Below are 18,423 nucleotides of genomic sequence, written 5' to 3' on the forward strand. Positions count from 1 at the left end.
TGTCAATCCAAATTGAGTTTGCATCTTTCAGAAGTAACGGTTCTCCCGCCCCTTCCTCCATCAAATCACAAACACTCTGCTCTTCTGTTTCCTGCAGGAGCCAAATCAGGTAAACATCCTGAACGGGTCGATAATGAAGAGGGGAGAGAAAGAGGCACTTCTCACACGGTCTAAGCCTTAGGTCTCGTCGAAATTATCACCAATAAACCAACTGGTATCACAGTAACACTAGTAATATGTTAATAGAAAATCAATTATGACAACAAGGGATCAAAGTTTAACAAAAAACTAGTCCAACCTATTATTCTGTGCATGTTCTCCCTGTGCCTGCGTGTAGGGATGAAGTTTCCCCTACCACTACAAGAGTGATGTACACTAGGCCAGGACAAATGTATGTGCTTGCGATTGTGACTCTGAGAACAATGGAATGGGCCACAATCCAACGTGGCGAGTTTACATGCATGGGTAAATACTACGCTGACAGAAAAGACAAAGGGAGAGAGGGATATTGTACATATAATTTTACAATGGAGATCTTTTTTTTTCCACTAAAATGTTGCTGTAAATACTAGCTTTGCCCGTTAGCCTGTTAGCTTCTTCTTCGTGAGTCCATGAGTGTGTATTGGTGCTCCAGGTTAGAGCAGGGAAAGCTGTAACACTTGTATTACCCCCAGAGGAACTACGAAAAGGATTAAAGGTAAACAAGTTACTTACTACAGTTATTGTATGTTCATTTGAGAAGATCAAGCCTTTATCTTTCCCAATAATACTTCACGAAATAAGCTGTTTGCGCGCACACTTGCCAATGTATAACTGTGGCGTGTGAGAATTGGTGGTCAGGTGGCTATGAACCCAGATTGATGGCCACGCTTCTGTCACCTCAGGGCAGCTGTGGATACATGGCTTACCATCACCGAGTATGCAGATGAATAAAAGCAATTTGGGAGTCTGAAATGAAGATGAATGCATTTAATTATTATTATTCTCAAAGTGTACTTAAACGACCTGTACCTTCACGTACACCTCTATGATTGTTTAAATTGAATATCATGCTGGGAAGTGCTAAACCATGTTATGCAAAACATTGCAACATCCTATTTTGACAACCAAATGAGCTCATTATGTCTCAGTGCCATCATCTCAGTGCTGACAGATGTCCGGGACAACCAGCGGAGCATGCCTGTTTGTTTATTTCTTTTCCCTGGACCACCAGCTGTTTTATACACAGCCTCTCACTCGCTAACACAAAAACACACTTGGCTGCTGAATTCAGATGGAGCATGGGGCGAGGGTGGAACCACAAAAGTCGACGAGGGATTGGCAGTCTGTATTAAATATCCCTGGTCTGATCCTCCAGTGCCCCAGCCTCTCATCTTCTGCCCGGATACCCATCAAACAGAGCCTCCACAAGGACAACCAGGACACGCTCATCCGCACATTCATTACTGAGGACAGACTTGAGCCAGAGCAGCACTTGTAGCAGAAAACACACGATTGTATTATGGTGTTCTACTGGGATTATAATTTCCAGGTAATTTTAAGGATAAGTGAGGTTAAGTGTTTGAAGGTCAAGGGGTTGAGGTGTATTGGCAGAGCACATGATTGGATATGGCAGTTGCAATGTAGCAATATAGTTCAAGCCCTACAACTACACAGATACAACACTGACATATAGAACTTAATGCTTTATACTTCAAGTTCCACGATGCCTATCAAGAGCAAATCAGGCCTAAACCGTGTCTATAAAGTAGAGATTCACCAATCCGATACTGGATACTGTCGGAGCCGATATGGCTCCAAATATCCAATACTGAACTGATACCTGTGTAGGCCACTGAACAGGTACGCAACTGCTTTCCCTCTCTCTCTGCCTCGCATTGAGGCGCAATGAGTTGTACGTCATGTGCGGTATAAATAAAGTTGCCTTGCCTTGCCTCCCTCAATAAATGGGTACACGGTCCAGACCCTCTGCTTTGCCCTATTCTCCACACTTCACATTGGTCGGCTACACCTATTTTGGGTCTCACCACTTTAAAACCACAAGTTTCACCAACTAAATTGTAGAGAATATGGGCATGCTGTACCTTGTACTTGTGTGGTTGTGGTTTCTGTGTTCCACATTGTTTTACTGGATACTTTTGTACATCTTTGCCTGATCCTGAATAAAGCACCTTTTTAAAAGTAAACAGCAAGCTTATCAGCTAAACCCATATAAACCTACACATTTCTTCTTCTGAGACACTGAGAAGGCATTAAGAGCCCCCCACACCTGCAGCACAGTGGAACCGTCACAAGAGGACCTACAGGAAGCAAGGAAGGGACAAACGAGGAGGTATCCGAGCCAGACTGACAGCTATGCCACACATTCCTTCTATTGTTCTGGCTAATAGATGTACACTGGAGAATAAAACAGATTAACTGCTAAACTCTTCCCAGAAGATGGTGAAAGACTGTTGTGGAGCAGAGTGAGGGAGCTGCGCACAAGGAAGCAGAAGGAAGAGGTGGAGCTGACCAGTGCAGGACACCACGCTCTGAAACAGGGACAGACCCAGAGGACACTCGCTTGTACAATGACAAATAAAGCACTTACTTACTTACTTACTTGCTCATTTTGAAGCTAAGTACCAGAATTCAATCGTTGAGTTAGATTTAAGCAAACAGACTTTTGATCATATTGTCATATACCCAAGGATTTTAGAGTAGATTTTTTTTTTTTTTCATTACAGTTTATTCATAGATAATTGGTAACATCTTGTTTGCAAGAAAAGATAAGACTTTATTGACCTGACAATGGAGAAAAGAGACCCATTCACAATTTTCTCTCAAAGCCAGCCATTTTTAAGAAAGTCTCTTGGTATCGGTTCTTATCGGATATCGGAAGATACTCAAACCCCCAGTATTGGAAGCACAAAAGCTGGATCGGTGCATCTCTACTAAAAAGAGTGTGATTGTCATTATCTTATTAAAATAAATGAGATTCTAAATTTCAGATACCCCTGAATACCACTGAATAGCTGAAGAAACCCATTCACCACCAGTCGTACACGTGGCACAGTTTGAGAACAGGGGTATGCCAAATCCTTCAGTCTGCCTCCTTCTAAAGAGCTCCCCCACGCGCTGATGCATTTTTAAAGTCCAGACACCTTAACCAGACTGGCACAGATCATTATTTCAGTGCCCAATTTGCCTCCACACCAAATCATTTATTGCTATTTGTGGGCAACGATTGTTTGCAACTAAACTACTTCACTCTTCTCTGTGAGCTCAGGCATTTTAAATGGTCAGAAATTAGGTTTGTAATTTATTTTTCCTGTTTTAAAGCTAGAATGATACAAAATATAGAACCTAGACTTGAACAAAAGGCAATTTGTCACAGAGCTCAGACAAAACTCTGACATTCACAGGCAAGAAGCATCAGCCTTCCAAAATGCAGGTCCTCAAATACACACAGGACTCCCACTCTACAATTAGGCTTCAACCCATGACTGTCTTTGTCTCCTTTCATGCACTAGTATAACAAATATATAATAAATATAGTCCTTCATCTCAATAAGGTAACAGTAAAGTCAAGCAACTGTAGACTAAAGTGTATGCCCCTGTAATATTATAAAGACATACAGTTCATTGGCTGCCCCCGATGAAGGACGATTAGACTCCAGGTATTTGTGTGTAAGCATTATACGGCACTTACTTCACACACACACTCACTGCGTGGTTCTTTGCCAAATTTCCTTTTAGCCACAAATAATACGCTGAGCTTTGTTGTTTACAGAAAACTGATGTTGTTCCTAATGGACACGGAAGTCTTCAATGCATACCTCCTCAACAACAAAGTCTAAAACATCAAGCCTTCTAGTTTCACATTAATGAGGTTGTCTGTATTGATTTTGACATAATATGCATACTTTCAATGTTGATGGGCTCATTAGCTACAAATGGAGTTCTAAATGACTCAGAGTAGAGCACATGTCCCCTGAGATGTCTGACCTGAGTTGTTCATCTCAAAATGGTAAACAAAACACTTTTTAAACAGTCTTGCCAACGCACATTCAACTCTAATGAGCCCAATTTCAGACTGTTCACTTTCAAAAGCTTCAAAACTAACTATCTCCCAGTCTATCAGATAAGATACTGAGGTACAGTGTTTAAAAAATCACTAGCAGCAGCAGGCATGTCCATGACATTGAGGAGCCATCAAGTCAGGCAGCAATTCAATTTATGTTGCTAACAAAGAGTGAAAGTGACTGCAGTGCACATGGCAGGCTGCCACAACTGTCATCACATTACTGTATACAAGTGTCCAAGATGCACATTGTACTCACTCATATCCTATTTTCCTGGAGGTCACAATAAAATAGAGCATATTCTGGCACCTATGAACAAGACCTATATTTTGTTTGTATGGTAAGTTTCATCATATTAAAAGCAATGGCCTATGTTGGACATTTTGAGGACCCCCATGAAAATGAGATTATTCATCTCTTGGGGCTGATCCTCTAATATAATGTTCATAAATAAAAATAAATAAATGTATGTTAGAATGTGGACTAGATGAGTCCCCTTTCTTAAACTTAAACATACTGTATATCAGTGGTTCCCAACGCTTGGACCGTTCTGTTGTACTCCAGTTACCCCCCACCTTGAGGGTAATGCCGAATATTTTGAAAGTTATCATCTAAAAACACAATTCATTAGAAAAAAGAATTGTGTTTTTAGATTGTGCTCAAAAATATATCAAAAACAGTCTCAAAGTCATACATTTCACTGCAGCAAAAAACAAACAAACAAACAAACAAACAAACAAACAAACAAACAAACAAACAAAAACCCATTTAAATAGCTTTTCCTTTCAAAATAATGTTCAAATGCTTCTCAAGTTCAGAATCTGAATTCATTCCCTGCTTAGTGTTTGCGTACCTCCAGGAATTCTTTAACCCCTGGTTGGGAAACTGAGCATGACCAATGATCCAAAAAACATCTTCTAATACTTTCCTTTTCAATCCAAGCAAGTCCATTTATTTTTAATATATGTTTGTTTGATAGGGACAGAACAAGAAGCATTGTTACAGTAACAGAAGCCATGTTCATAGGCCTTATAGGTAACAGCCAATTCGCAGACCTGGTCCCTAAGACATAAAATAGCTAATAATACAAATTATAAAATGTTTGCAATAAAATATTACATAAACTATAAATATACATAAACACTGCAAACCCGACACACAGTGCAGCTGTCGTTATCACTGCACTGACAAACATGAGAGTGGCAGCATGTGTTTAATCAGTCTGACTGCAGCAACAGCTCATCAAGCGTGGTTTGGTTCCACCACAAAAAGGCTCAGAAATATTCCAGGACAGGACTTACTATGACAACAGAAACACTGTTGAATACAATACATCCCAAAAAAAACACAGTGTCAGGAAAATCTGTTCGTCTCCTCACTGAATAAAGTGTATTATTAGCTGAATAAATAACACATGGAAACTCTCAGCTATAGTATAAAGTTTTCTTAAATGATAAACCTACTATTCACTACATCAAGCTACCAACTGATTGAACTAATTTCTCAAACAGTTTCCACAACCTTACTCTCCCTTCTTTAATTGCACTTGTATGAGATTGAACAGGGTTTGCTGTGCAGTGTGTTACATCCGTTCTGTGTGTGCAGGTTTTGTTCCATTTATACATGAAGTTGTGCTTATGACCAAAGTCAGTTTGAATTTGGTCCGAATAAATAAATCACTGTGCAAAAAAAACGGTCAGGGAAATGTGTGTCAGGAGTTCAATGCTCTATCAATCATCTAAATCTAAATATATTAAGATAGTATTGGTTTACATGAATCTCTTTGGTTCCAAGCCACCTTGCAGATACTCTGAGTTATTTGGCCTTCTGAAGTCAGTTCGTCCATTAAAGAGAAAATTCATTAGCTTAAGTACTCACAGGGGAGTTGGTGCACACTCAAGCGCACACACACACATTTTAAGGCTGCCATTTTCCATAAAGAATAGACAGAGCATGCAGATCGCTATCGCCAAGAGTAGGGTAATGGGGGTATAATTGTGTCCTTGTTTGAGTCCCATTTTCCAAACATTAAGCATTGACGTACACCTTAATAACAGGTGCTTCCACGAAAATTGCCTTCTTGTATCAGTGTTCATCTTTGTAATTTCAGATATGGGTCTGGATCAGGCCGGCTTTAATACTTGAATAATGTACTAGCGACATGGGTCAATGTTACCTTATTAGGATCAAGCAATAGGTCCACAGACGCTGAAAGAGAGAGAAGGTTCGAGGGAGTCTGATCATCTGCAGATAAGAATCCCATCTCCTTCTTGTCACTAGGGAGGCCTAGATAAGGCAGTGTAAAGCAGATTGGTCTTGGAGGGGACACAACATGGGTCATCCAGATAAGATAGGCCAAATGAGGGATGCCGACAGTTTCGGTGAGGAAGTTGGACAATAAAAGTGGGGCGTTCAAAACTTTAAATGTCCGTGAAACTGAATCTTTTGATTGCACACCTACTGTTCCCGCCCTGTGTCACCTCCATTTATCCCTGCAGTGATTTGTTTTCTCATTTGTAATTGAGTTAAAAGTCACATTTCCACTTGTTGAAGATTTAGGAGTGTGACAATATTTTGTAGCACTATGCGCTACAGATACTTTTTATTATGATAAAGGTCCTTTTAATGACGTCAAGCATACAGTATATACATAAAAAAATGACTTCATGTATATAAATGAGGCTAATAGAGGCCAATAACAATAAACAGGCAGCAACCACCCTCTCTCTCGATATAGCTGCATTTTTTGCCTTTTTCTGCGAATTGCATTTGTGGTTTCTATGTTCCACATTGTTTTCTTGGATACTTTTGTACATCTTTACTGTGTTTTGTAGGGATCGAGGATATTTTTTTACTGCAAAGAGTCCATAATGGTCCTGAAGAAAGCAGCTTTTTAAAAGTAAAAAGATAGCCTATCAGCTTAAGCCATTAGAGACCTTCACATTTCTTCTTCTGAGACACTGAAGAGGCACCAAGAGCCCCTGCAGCACAGTGGAGGCGTCACAAACAAGGAAACAAGGAAGGGACAAACAAGGACGTATCCAGACGAGACTCACAGCTAAGCCACACATGCCTTCTATTGTTCTGGCTAATGGACGTTCACTGGAGAATAAAACAGAGTAATTGCTAAGCTCTTCCCAGAAGATGGTGAAAGACTGTTTCGGGGCAGAGGGAACCACGCTCTGAAACCTCTTGTGAGGTCATTATCATGAACCATGCATTGCGTATTGAATCATGAAGCACCCAGAGGTTCCCACCCCTAAATACATTTTAAAGACTGATCAGTGCCGTGTCCAGACTTTTTTGAGAACACTTTAATTGTGCTTATCGTGACCATTTTCCTACATTTGTTAGAGTTTACAGATAAATCTCAAGTACACTTGATTTGAGCCATACTACTTTAGCCCCGCTGGTTGGGGTGGCACCTGGAATGGCCAGTCGATCATGCGTACTCCAAAATCTTTCTCCATATTTTCTTACTTGGTATTTAGCTAAACTTGCCAAATCACAGCAGGTGAGTTCTTTCCATATATCAGGCGCGGTGTAAGACTCCGGGCTAATGAGAGTGAGGCTGACGTTCCCTCAGTGAGCCAGCGCCTCTGCACAGCACTCAGACCCACTCTGTCCATAGTGTTATCGATCACAGGGTAAAAGCACACACCCCAGGGGCAAGGGGGAGGCCGCGCACAGCTAAAGTTACTCTGGTGTGTGTGTCAGGCATTGATAGAGAGAGAGAGAGGAGAGAGAGAGGGGTGTGATGCTAACAGAAACCTTTAACCCATAGTACTGCAGTCCAATCATGCACACGTTAGGACCGTGGATGAGAGTAATCACTGTACTGCGATGTGATAACCAAAGGTGCCGCCTGAATGTTGACTAATGCCTTCAAAGTTAAGCTGGATAAGACATACATACAAATGAAAAAAGTTGGTAGATAGAAGATTCTGATGCAAAATAAAGCTGTGCTGGTTCACATTGGCCAGATTAACTGAGACTTATAAGTCAAAAGTAAGAAGAATTTCAACGTGACTCTTTTACCTTCTCCTCCGACTGGCTCAAACATCCCAAACTGCTCCAGGACTTTGATGAAGAGACCCATGACCACCAGCACCGCAATCACCTCGAGCCCCTCCAGAGTCAACATGATGGGGCATATAAGTTTGTCATCGCCCAGCCACTACCAAACCCGGGGTGGAGGACTGCGCTACGGTCCCAAACAAAAAAACAAAACTTTGTCCAACTTCTTTCCTTCACTGCAGCATTTCATGAAAGACTTTAGGTACGCCCAACATGTTGTCAGGCCTATCCCACAGCAGGCGTCCTGATGCCGAATGCCAAAACATCTGAAAAAGTTTCTATTTCTTCTCCTCAAAGTGATGGAGCGCGCTGCTACACCCTCTCTGTGTAGTAGTCCTTTGGCAGTGGTTGTCAAGAAGCGAACGTTGCGAGGGGGAGAGAGGGAGCAAGGGAGGGGGGTGGACGGGAGCACGAGGGCAGAGGGAGGAGGAGAGTCCAGACGCAAACAACGGAGACGGTGAGGTTGGGGTGCAACAAGGGGTTGTGTCCTCCCACACATGTGACATTATCTCGATCGATTTGCCTCATGCTGTTTCCACGGTAACGGGAACATTTTTATTTTTCAGATTTTTAACTAATAGAGCTTGGGATTGTTTCGTAAAAGATTTATGGGATTCCGAGCACATTCCATTGCAGTAAACTAACGGAGGCTTTAACATAAGAAATGTTATCTGTCATATAAAAGCATATGGAGACTACAGTTCATGTATTTACCTGCTGCTCTTTTCTTTAATGTGTGTTTTTTTATATTGCTCTTTCTTCCTAAAATGGCAGATCTATATGGCAACATTGAATTTATAGCATTCAAATCCAGTTGAGGATGGAGACTATTTTGGTTTATCTTGATCAACTTTTGTGGAGATGACTATTGTCTCTGTAGCATATACCAAAACATGATGTAGTCATCCAGTATATACAGCCTAAAATATCAAATATCAAATGCATTCAAGCATTATTTCAATACTGATGAAAAATAAGTTATATGTCAGTGGATTCCACATCATTTGTATTTTCTCATAGGCTCACAGGCTTTATATGACAGGACAATAATAGTGCCATTCATTTAAATTCTCCACTTTTCATTGTTAACTTACCCTACAATAAAGTTATTTCTTTTTAAATCCAGTGTATGTTGTATATTTCAGATTAACCTCATCCTATTCTAGTATATTATACTTGTATTCATATTTCCACATTTTCAAATATATGAGCACCTTTCTGCAGAGTTGTCCTATTCCAATCTTACTATTTGAGCTATAGTCGCAATTTTCCTTGTGGATCTATAAAATATATCTAAGTCTCACACGGAATGAAAAGTGTGGCGAAACATTCAGTTAATTCTTAGGGCTGGGACTTAAACCTACAGCTCCAAAGAAATATGAAATAGCGAATAGCTTTAGAACCTTTTATACTTCCTAAATCATTGAGCGCAATAAGAATCGCAGAGCATGACTAAGCATTGTATTGCAGGGATTCCAGGTGTAACATGTAACAATACACCAGCATTCCCACCTCACACATTATCTCCACAGCCATTCATCAAAAATATCCCTTAGAAATGTCATTTTCCAGAAGTGAAGCACCTTGTTGACCTGCCCCTCCCAACCGGTCCCCCATTGGGAGTATCACCTTATGCAACCAAAATAACCAAATCTTTACTTTATATTTCCAAGTCCAGCCTTGCATCTCATTCTACCCCCCCAAAAAAAACAACTTGACAATTCTAGCGCATGGTATAATACTCCTCTGCTGTTTGGTTGACAGTATACAGCACCTTGCCTCATTGTGTGCTAGTCTGCCACACCAGTTGTCCCCTTATTACAAAGTGAAGCAGGGTGACAGGTATCCCAACCCCGTGTGATCCAGTTCGTACCGACTCATAGCCATCACAGGATTGCCCCTTCGCTTCACTATAGACAACAACAGTGTGATGCATATAGTACTGAAGTGAGCTCCGATTGCCGACAGAGAAGAAGTAAACAGGGAAATATTGAACCGCAATACGGAGTGGGAGAATGAGAAATCCGAGCCAGACCTGTTGGTACAAACACGTTTATTTATGGACGGGCTGCTATTTTGAAGGAGAGAAAGGGGGAGGAAAGGACAAAGACGGATAAAGAGGGGGTCAGTAACAAAGTACAAGACCTTTGCTTTACTTGTATTTTGGTTGATTGCTTATTACTTACTACATTTGACAGATTAATTCTCACTTTCTAATCCACTAAAGCACTCAAAGCATGAACAAAAAGAATACAATTGTCAGCCTTCTTGATGTTTATAATGTACGATAAAACAGTACGTGCCACCATGTGCAGAAATCCACAGTCAATCCCACTGACTTACAAGATTTATTACAAGAAGTATTATATATATACATATATTCCCAACCCTGTAGTCAATTATTTTGTGATCTTCATGTTTTTTTTGTTTTTTTTTCTAACTCTCTTATTCAAGCGGTCATTTGAGTGAGAAACATTAACTTTGATAACGGGGGCAGTTGGCCAGCAATATCATACTTAAAGGTGCATTATGCAACTTTTTATGTGAAAAAGGAAAGTTGACATTAGCGCGTATTTGATCACGTAGTGACCCAGCGGCTGTGTGAGTGCAGCATGGCACCTTTACTTTTTCATCACAGTGGTCGCTACAACGCTCCAGGATCAATTGTTTTGTACGTTTTCTGGCGACGGGGTCCGTCAACAGAGTAAACCTTCCAAACAATTGACCCTGGGGTGTCCATAAGCCTACTGGGATGGAAAGTAAAGGTGTCATGCTGACCACTCATACAGCCAGTGTGTCACTGCAAGGTCAAATACAAATATCAACTTATTTTATCCTCGTAAAAAGTTGCATAATGCACCTTTAACTACTAATGGCATTGAGATCTGGATCAGTTAGAACAGAATAAAAGTTTATTAACCACAGTGGATCCTGCAGGAACTCTCACCTTATCTCACACTGTTGACAGGCCCCTCACTTCTAGTCAAGCGTATTTATCTGTGGACTTGAGACTAACAGGGACAGCAGTTTGGAGGGCAATGTTAAACTCAACGTTGTGCATATGATCAAATCTACCTGTTCTGTGAAGTGACAGAGTAACATGCATATTTAATCTGGGATATGAGCTCATGGGATGACAGAACAACTACTTTGTCCTCTAAAATGTCCAAAGTCCTTCTGTGTTTAGACATTGATATGGAGAATGAGTTGATCAGAGCTCTGAGGAAAATGCAAACTTACATTGCTTCCTCTGTTTCCCCTCAAGCCCTTATTGATTTTTCCAAATTTCTGCTGTTGCTAAATATACTGTAAGAGATGCTTTGAGTGGGAGGAAACGAGCCGACAGACTCCTGCCTGAATCATAACCACAGTTTTTTGTTTTTTTGTAACATTTCACCGACTCATTGACTCTTTAATTATCATAAATGAGTAGATTTTTTTAATGAGGTCCAGGGAGACTGTCCTGCACTTGTTATGAGACAGATTGACCTTGTGAGGCAGAGTGGTATTGTATGCAAATCAAATACACAGTTGCTTCCCAACCGGAGGCACAGGGACCCTATGTGTACATACAGTGGGGAAAAAGTATTTGGCCAAAATCCAATAGAATGTCTATGTGAAACTGACCAAATACTTTTTTTTCCCACTGTACAGCTGAGACTACACAAGGATTGTATAATCTTGTGACTGGCCTAAGGACAGCACAAGCTATGGTTGTCTTCCACTTGCAAGAGGGCGTCGCTTCTAAAAAGAGAGAGCCTCACATTTCCTCCTTAACAAGGAGCATATGTATGAAATGTGCTGCACAAATAAACATGTCTTGCCTTGCCTTAAATCACACTGCCTTGTGTTCTTCCTTAAGTATTATAGCATTGGTTCTCAACCTGGGGGTTGGGACCCCCAAAGGGGTCGCGAGACAAATTTGGGGGGTCGCCAGATCAGATTTTCATTAGCATATAATGTCATTTTTTATTGTAGCATGTATTTGCTATTTTACCAGAGTGCCATTATTTGTTCGTAGTTCGATGAATTTAATTCTAGCCATTTGTTTTTTTCCTTTGTTTTTTAAGAATTATTTAGGCTAATGTTCCTTTTTCTCACGGTGTGACCCGGGTGGGGGGTCACGGACCCCTTTAACTGTTACAATGGGGGTCGCGGCTCCAAAAGGTTGAGAACCACTGTATTATAGGATCAATTGTTTTTAGAGTGTCTGGTAGGTTTTTACCTGGAACGTTGCCACAGTGATCGAAAATATGTTAAGCAACCACTCATACATGCAGTCAATGGGTCAAAAAAATCTAATATTTTCACACTGAGACCACAACTTACGTGTTTATTTAGGCTATTGATTAAATTAATCGCAGAATGCAATTAATTGCACTGTGCTTTTTAATCTGGTCTACAGCCAATTCTGAGACAGCTCATTGTTTGGAGTGGAGTTCAGTGAAAGTGAATTCTTGTAAAAGCCAAATTTATATTTTCTTACTGTTTAAAAATAATTAAATTGAGATCGGTCAATATGAGGAAAAAAGTTCAGAATAAACGTTTTTTCCCCCCACATTTGACCCAGCCCCAGTTAAAAAAAAAGAGGGATATTCGTTATTGCAGAAATAATTTGCATGAATATATATGCTCCAGAATCCATATTTTCTGTCCAACGCATGCAGTACATTTGCCCTATCGATTTTTGCGCGTTGCATTCTCTATTCAACACAACGTGCTAATTGGAGGACATGACTATTGATCTCGCATTCAATTATAGGCTTGACTGAACACAAAAAAACTCAGTCACAGACAACAATGACAGACGCAAACCAGTCGTGAAACTGCTCCTGATGCAACGGCCGCAATCGACACATGTGGATAACGCTCTATGAACATAAAAGGTGCATTTCTAATCAATAACAGCAGGATAAGCGGTTTTCAAGACATGTAGTAACACGACTTTAAGAGCAGGATTTTTGGGGGAAATGTTGACTGGGACCTCTAGTGGGCACAGAGAGCAGGAAGTGCATGTTAAGCATCAGGACAGCATGATATGGTCAAAATGGTGCATATATGTTGCAGTCATATTATAATCGCATGTTAAAGACCTGAACCCCTGTATAAAAGCCAAAACCAGTAGCCATGCATTAGAACAACATATTCGACCACTATTAACCAAGATTAATGTGGAAGTTTATGTGAGCATTAGAACAACATATTCGACCACTATTAACCAAGATTAATGTGGAAGTTTATGTCAGCCTTTGTAAATATTCATATTGTTCAGTGACTCAATCTTACCTTTTCCTTTAAACATCCAGTAATACAGAGGGAACAACATCATGAGGAGCAGAGCATAAAAACCTCCATTTCCAGCATCATTCCCGACCAAAACAACCAGTGGCTCCATGGTCCACATACTGGCCTCTCTTGAAAACTGTGCCAGTACAGACAAGTGACTACAAGAGTGGCTTTGTTTACATTGACTTTTACAAAGCACCGCACACACACCGTCATTTCACACCTGTGCAAAGAAGACATGTTTTGACTAATATTGAAAGCAGCATAATGGATGTTTACAGGAAAACTGCGCTTGATAAAGGCTTACTGGTTAGGATCTATGAAAAGGCACTAAAAAAAACACACTAAACATGTTTTGCTACATTTAAAGCCACACTGCGTAAAATGTAACTAAAATGAATAGAATAAAATACACTTTTCGGTGAGTGTTTCATCATTGAAAAATACTCTCAAAACATGTGCGAGTCTCGCGTGTCCACAGACTTGTTACTTTGCTGGGAGCGGGACATCACTAGTTCATACGTACAGGTTCATATGTAATGCAACATAAAAAGTATTCTAGTGACTGAAAGAAGCCGTGTAAATGTTTTAAACTTTCAGTGTGGATGGAACTGCTGCTGGCCAAAAAGGCAATTTGGTTCAATTGTGTAATTTCACACTTTTAGAGATAGATATTGATCAGTTTCAGCCTACTTTAAGTGCACGGAAAGCTGTGTGTTATCCCCCAATATGGCACTGACTGTCTTGCTATGAGACTATGTTTCACAGCAAGGCCAGCTCAGAGACATAGTCCCTCCAGCATGTCCTTGGTGTTCCGCGAGGTTTCGCACAACAGGCATCATTCTGGGCCCGAGTGACTGAGAGTTGCATCACGGCTCCATCATGTCTGTATCTATACTGCCCTCCACACGATGTAAATCCATTCACAAGCCTCTCTGGAACGCAAACACATACAAACGGGATATTTTCTTTAAACGAAAAACATCAATAGCTAAGCTGTAGTTCTCCTGCTCAGTACTCAAACTCGTGTGTATTTTGATAGCAGCATATTGTCCATTAAAGTCAAAGTTGGTTCTGTAACTTGATTTGAATGAGCATTAAAAGTTCTGTGAGACGTAATGTTGTGAAAAGGGCAGTCTGACAGATTGCTCTGAGACTATGTCTCTGAGCTGGCCTGGTGTTGCCTCGGAGTCGCCCCAGAACAGCTGGAGGAGGTCTGCGTGGCTCGGGAAGTCTGGGCATCTCTGCTCAGACTGCTGCCTCCACGACCCGGCCCCGGATACAGCGGAAGAAAATGGATGGATGGATGTCTTCCGTTCACATGGAAATCAGCTTTGACATAGTTTAAAAAAAACTTACACATTAGCTTCTCTTACAACAAACACTTTTTCTTTGATAACCCACTGCACAAAATAACACTGTCTATAGGAGCACCATTATCAGAATTTTTCCTGGAAATTTCCCCAGTGTGGCTTAAGCAACACAATGTAAATAGAAACAGCGAAAAGCAAAAATAACCTAACTAAAATGATCATTTTGAGTGGTTCCTCATATTGAATGCGGTGCGAACAATTCGATTTATTTTTTACATTTTTTTCGCACGATGGTGAGAAGTCTTCGAGAAAACAAGAAAGGGAATAGTAAAGGAGAGCGAGAGGCAGACCGGAACATTGTAGGACAGAATTATAAATAAGCCTGGGCACTGGAAGGTAGAATGAATAATACACTGAGATTTATGGAAAAGTTTGACTTGTAACATAATCAAATTCAAATGCAGAAGGAACATAGCAACACATCATAAATATTTAAAAACTTGAGGAGGTCAGTATTCTATATATTGAGTTCATATAAGTGTCAAAGGTTTGTGCATGAAGTCGTGGAGGCACAACTCAAACAGTAATTGGAAAGTGCAATGTGAACCATGCCCCACTAGAGGTCAGTATGGGTCAAAGCATTTACATACTGATAGCAGCATGTTAAATATTCCTTTGTAAAGCCTCAAACTACAAGCTTTGAAAATACATAATTGGTTGTTTGCTCTTCCTTGTTAGCCTGGTATGAGTTTGCTTTTTATAATTGATTAGATAAAAGGTGTTACTAAGAAGGTTTGAGATCTTGGAGAAGTTGAAATTACCATTCAGCCTGTGGCAATGCACCAATCCGTCTGGCTGGCCATTTCATAACATCATGACCAAGGTCTCACATACATTTTAATGTTCATTCAAATCAAGTTACAGCCCAACTTTAACATAAAGCTTTTTAACTATAACAACTATGGTGCGTAATGGATATGCAGCAATCAAAAAGCACATGAGTTTGAGTTCTGAGCAGGAGACTTAGCCATTCATATTTTTCGTTTAAAGAAAACATCCCGTTTGCATGTGTTTGCCTTACAGAGAGGCTTGTGAATGGATGTACATCGTGTCGAGGGCGGTCCAGACACAAACATGATGGAGCCGTGATGCAACTGTCAGTCACTCGGGCCCCAGACTGATGCCTATTGTGCGAAACCTGTCAGCTGCCACCTTACACGGCAGCAAAATGAAAGAGAGGAGGAGGGAGGGGGAGAGAGAGGGGAGAGGCTGTCGTCATGGACACGACACAGAGCATCAATTCTGAAGCCTCGTACACAACATGCATCATGCGTGCAGACAGGCACATTTCATCTATTATATCACACCGTATCGATCTTTCTACCTACATGCTACTCTGTAGTGGGGGGGCCTGCCCCAAAGAGTAATGTACCACTGTTCTGTATCAGTCTGTATCAGTGGAGACTCCTTCATGCACTCTTTCTTGCAGTCTTTCTTCTTTTGCTTACTTTAATCAAACTTGGTGAGACGTAAGGTACATCTACAATGTTTTGTTGTCTAATAAATCAAAATACACCATGTTCTCACTGAAAATAAAGAACTCTTCCTTTATTGTTTAGGGCTTGGGATGTGTCGTCAAATCCGCTTTAGATAGAGATTTCAAAAAGTAAGAAAAACTGGAGTTATCGTCCACATAAAAGCGTTCCAGTGACCAGGCAGCTAACAGAGTGGTTCCACAGCTCTTTTCTCAACTTTTTAGATTGTTTTAATGTAGACCTATTTGCTAGTTCAGTGTTAAAAAGATGGATATAGTAGCATTCATTACATAATAATCAACCCCGAGCTCTGCTGGACACACAGATGTGATGGTAAAAGTGCCAGCGGTGTAAATGAGATTACCGTAATAGATGAAAATGTATCCTTTCATGCATATTCACTTCAGTACCCTTCACCACTGACCCTCACCATTACACCTACTGCGGCAACAGGTTTCCATAGCAACCGCCCCGAGCCACCACCAGCACTCGGCCGCGCACATCTGGATCCTGCTGCGGAAAGATTATAATTCTTCTCCCAGTCACGCTGACCACCAAGACGTCAGCAAGATCCGAAATATTGAAAACGAACGCCGTTGCTTTCATACTCATAGCCAGGGAAAGATGCAAATAGAAAAGTACAACTCACAACACAAAAATGGTCAAATCGTCACATTAAGGTGCATATTTATGATTCAACATTTTGCCAGAGATTTAGAAGAGAAAAAAGAAGCAATAATTGTACATGTGCAAGAAAAAAGTGCAAAATGAAGTATATTATAACTGTTATCCATACAAAATAATTAGTAGTAATTAGTCATTTGGATGACCTTTGCTTGCACTCTTCTCATTTCAACCAAATTTGAGCTCATTCGGATAAACGCCCTGGAAGGAGACAGAGAAAGTTTTTCCCTCCATTTTCCCATTAAAATAAAATGGGGAGTTCTGGTCATCACTATGGCAACATTGTGAAAAAATATGGCACGGGTGTCATTGACTTTTTCGACCCATCTATGACCCAGGACTGTCAGTTGCCCATTGACTTTTACGGCCTCTGTACAATATAATGTGCCTTTTTTCATGACGCATCGGACGAGCACGACAGGGGGAGTGTGTGAGTGTGTGTTTTGAAGGCTTGTTTTGTGCTGCTCTATGATTATAAGAGCCCCGCCTCTCTCTAATGGCAAACGGGCCCAACTAATGACTACGAGCGATAATGGATTTTGAAGCCCTCTTTCAATATTGTTACCGAAACACTAACCAATTTTCCTGGTAATTTACAGTCTTTCAACTGGATTAGGGTAAGTGTGGGTTATATTACTATAGACCATTCTCAGTGTCTGTCATTTTGGTTAGCATTCAGCTGTTTCAAGCTCCGCCCACCACTACAGAGTGCCTGTTATGTTATTATCTCATTTATCCATTCATTTGAGGTTCCATTTTAAATTATATATAAATAGGCACAGTTCTAAACAGCCTTTTGCCAACCAAAGGTCACACGACTGAGAACGGTCTACAGATTCAATTAGGTGCATGTCCTGTATTTGTAATGGCAATAATTACGTATTACTTTTATGGTGGCATCACGCCGGCCCAGTAACTGTGCATGCATTTTGTATGAGCGAGATTGCTTCCTACTGTATTGTTAAATGCTGTTTCCCATCTTTGAATGCACAGACACAGGTCATGACGTTGCACACAGCGTGGAGCAAGCCTTAGAGCCTATAAATATCCCTGGGAGGAATCAGATTTGGAGAACCGGAGGTGGTAGCTGATGAGATCCCACATACTCATACTTGTGTGCATGTGTGTGTGTGTGCATTCAAAAGCCTTGGATGAGAGCAAATGGAGAGGTAGTGGAGCTGACATCACGGAGAAGAGAGACAGCCGAAGAACAGAAAGTGGGGACAATCTGAGCCGCGCGTGATACAACTGAGGGAGTATGACGTGACTTCCAGACGAGCCCGCAGAGAGGACGGGGAGAGGATGACAGCAGAGAGGAGCTCGAGGAATATTAAAACTGATTTGCATTATCATAAAAGACAACTGGCAGTGAACGGCAATAAACAGGAACCGTGTGATTCTAATGTTAAGGAATGTTTGGAAAAATCACTGAAGAAATTAGACTTAAATGCACATAATTAGCTT

General features: G+C 40.8%; 1 protein-coding gene across 6 annotated transcripts in view; it reads right to left on the reverse strand.

The window, feature by feature from the left end:
- Positions 1-18,423, reverse strand: part of LOC306965286 (A-type potassium channel modulatory protein KCNIP2) — a 90,562-nt gene that overhangs the window by 11,691 nt on the left and 60,448 nt on the right. Inside the window, exon 1 of one of the 6 annotated variants that reach the window (XM_079559590.1) lies at positions 8,103-8,489. The exons of 4 other annotated variants lie outside the window; for them this stretch is intronic. In XM_079559590.1, coding sequence (XP_079415716.1) covers positions 8,103-8,208 — 106 coding nt within the window. In that variant the 5' untranslated portion in view covers positions 8,209-8,489. Of the gene's footprint in view, positions 1-8,102; positions 8,490-18,423 lie in introns of those variants that run through there. One more of the 6 variants, XM_079559586.1, reaches the window with a different exon arrangement.

The sequence above is a fragment of the Gobius niger genome (genome assembly GCF_951799975.1).
Source record: "Gobius niger genome assembly, chromosome: 7".
NCBI classification, from domain to species: Eukaryota; Metazoa; Chordata; class Actinopteri; order Gobiiformes; family Gobiidae; genus Gobius; species Gobius niger.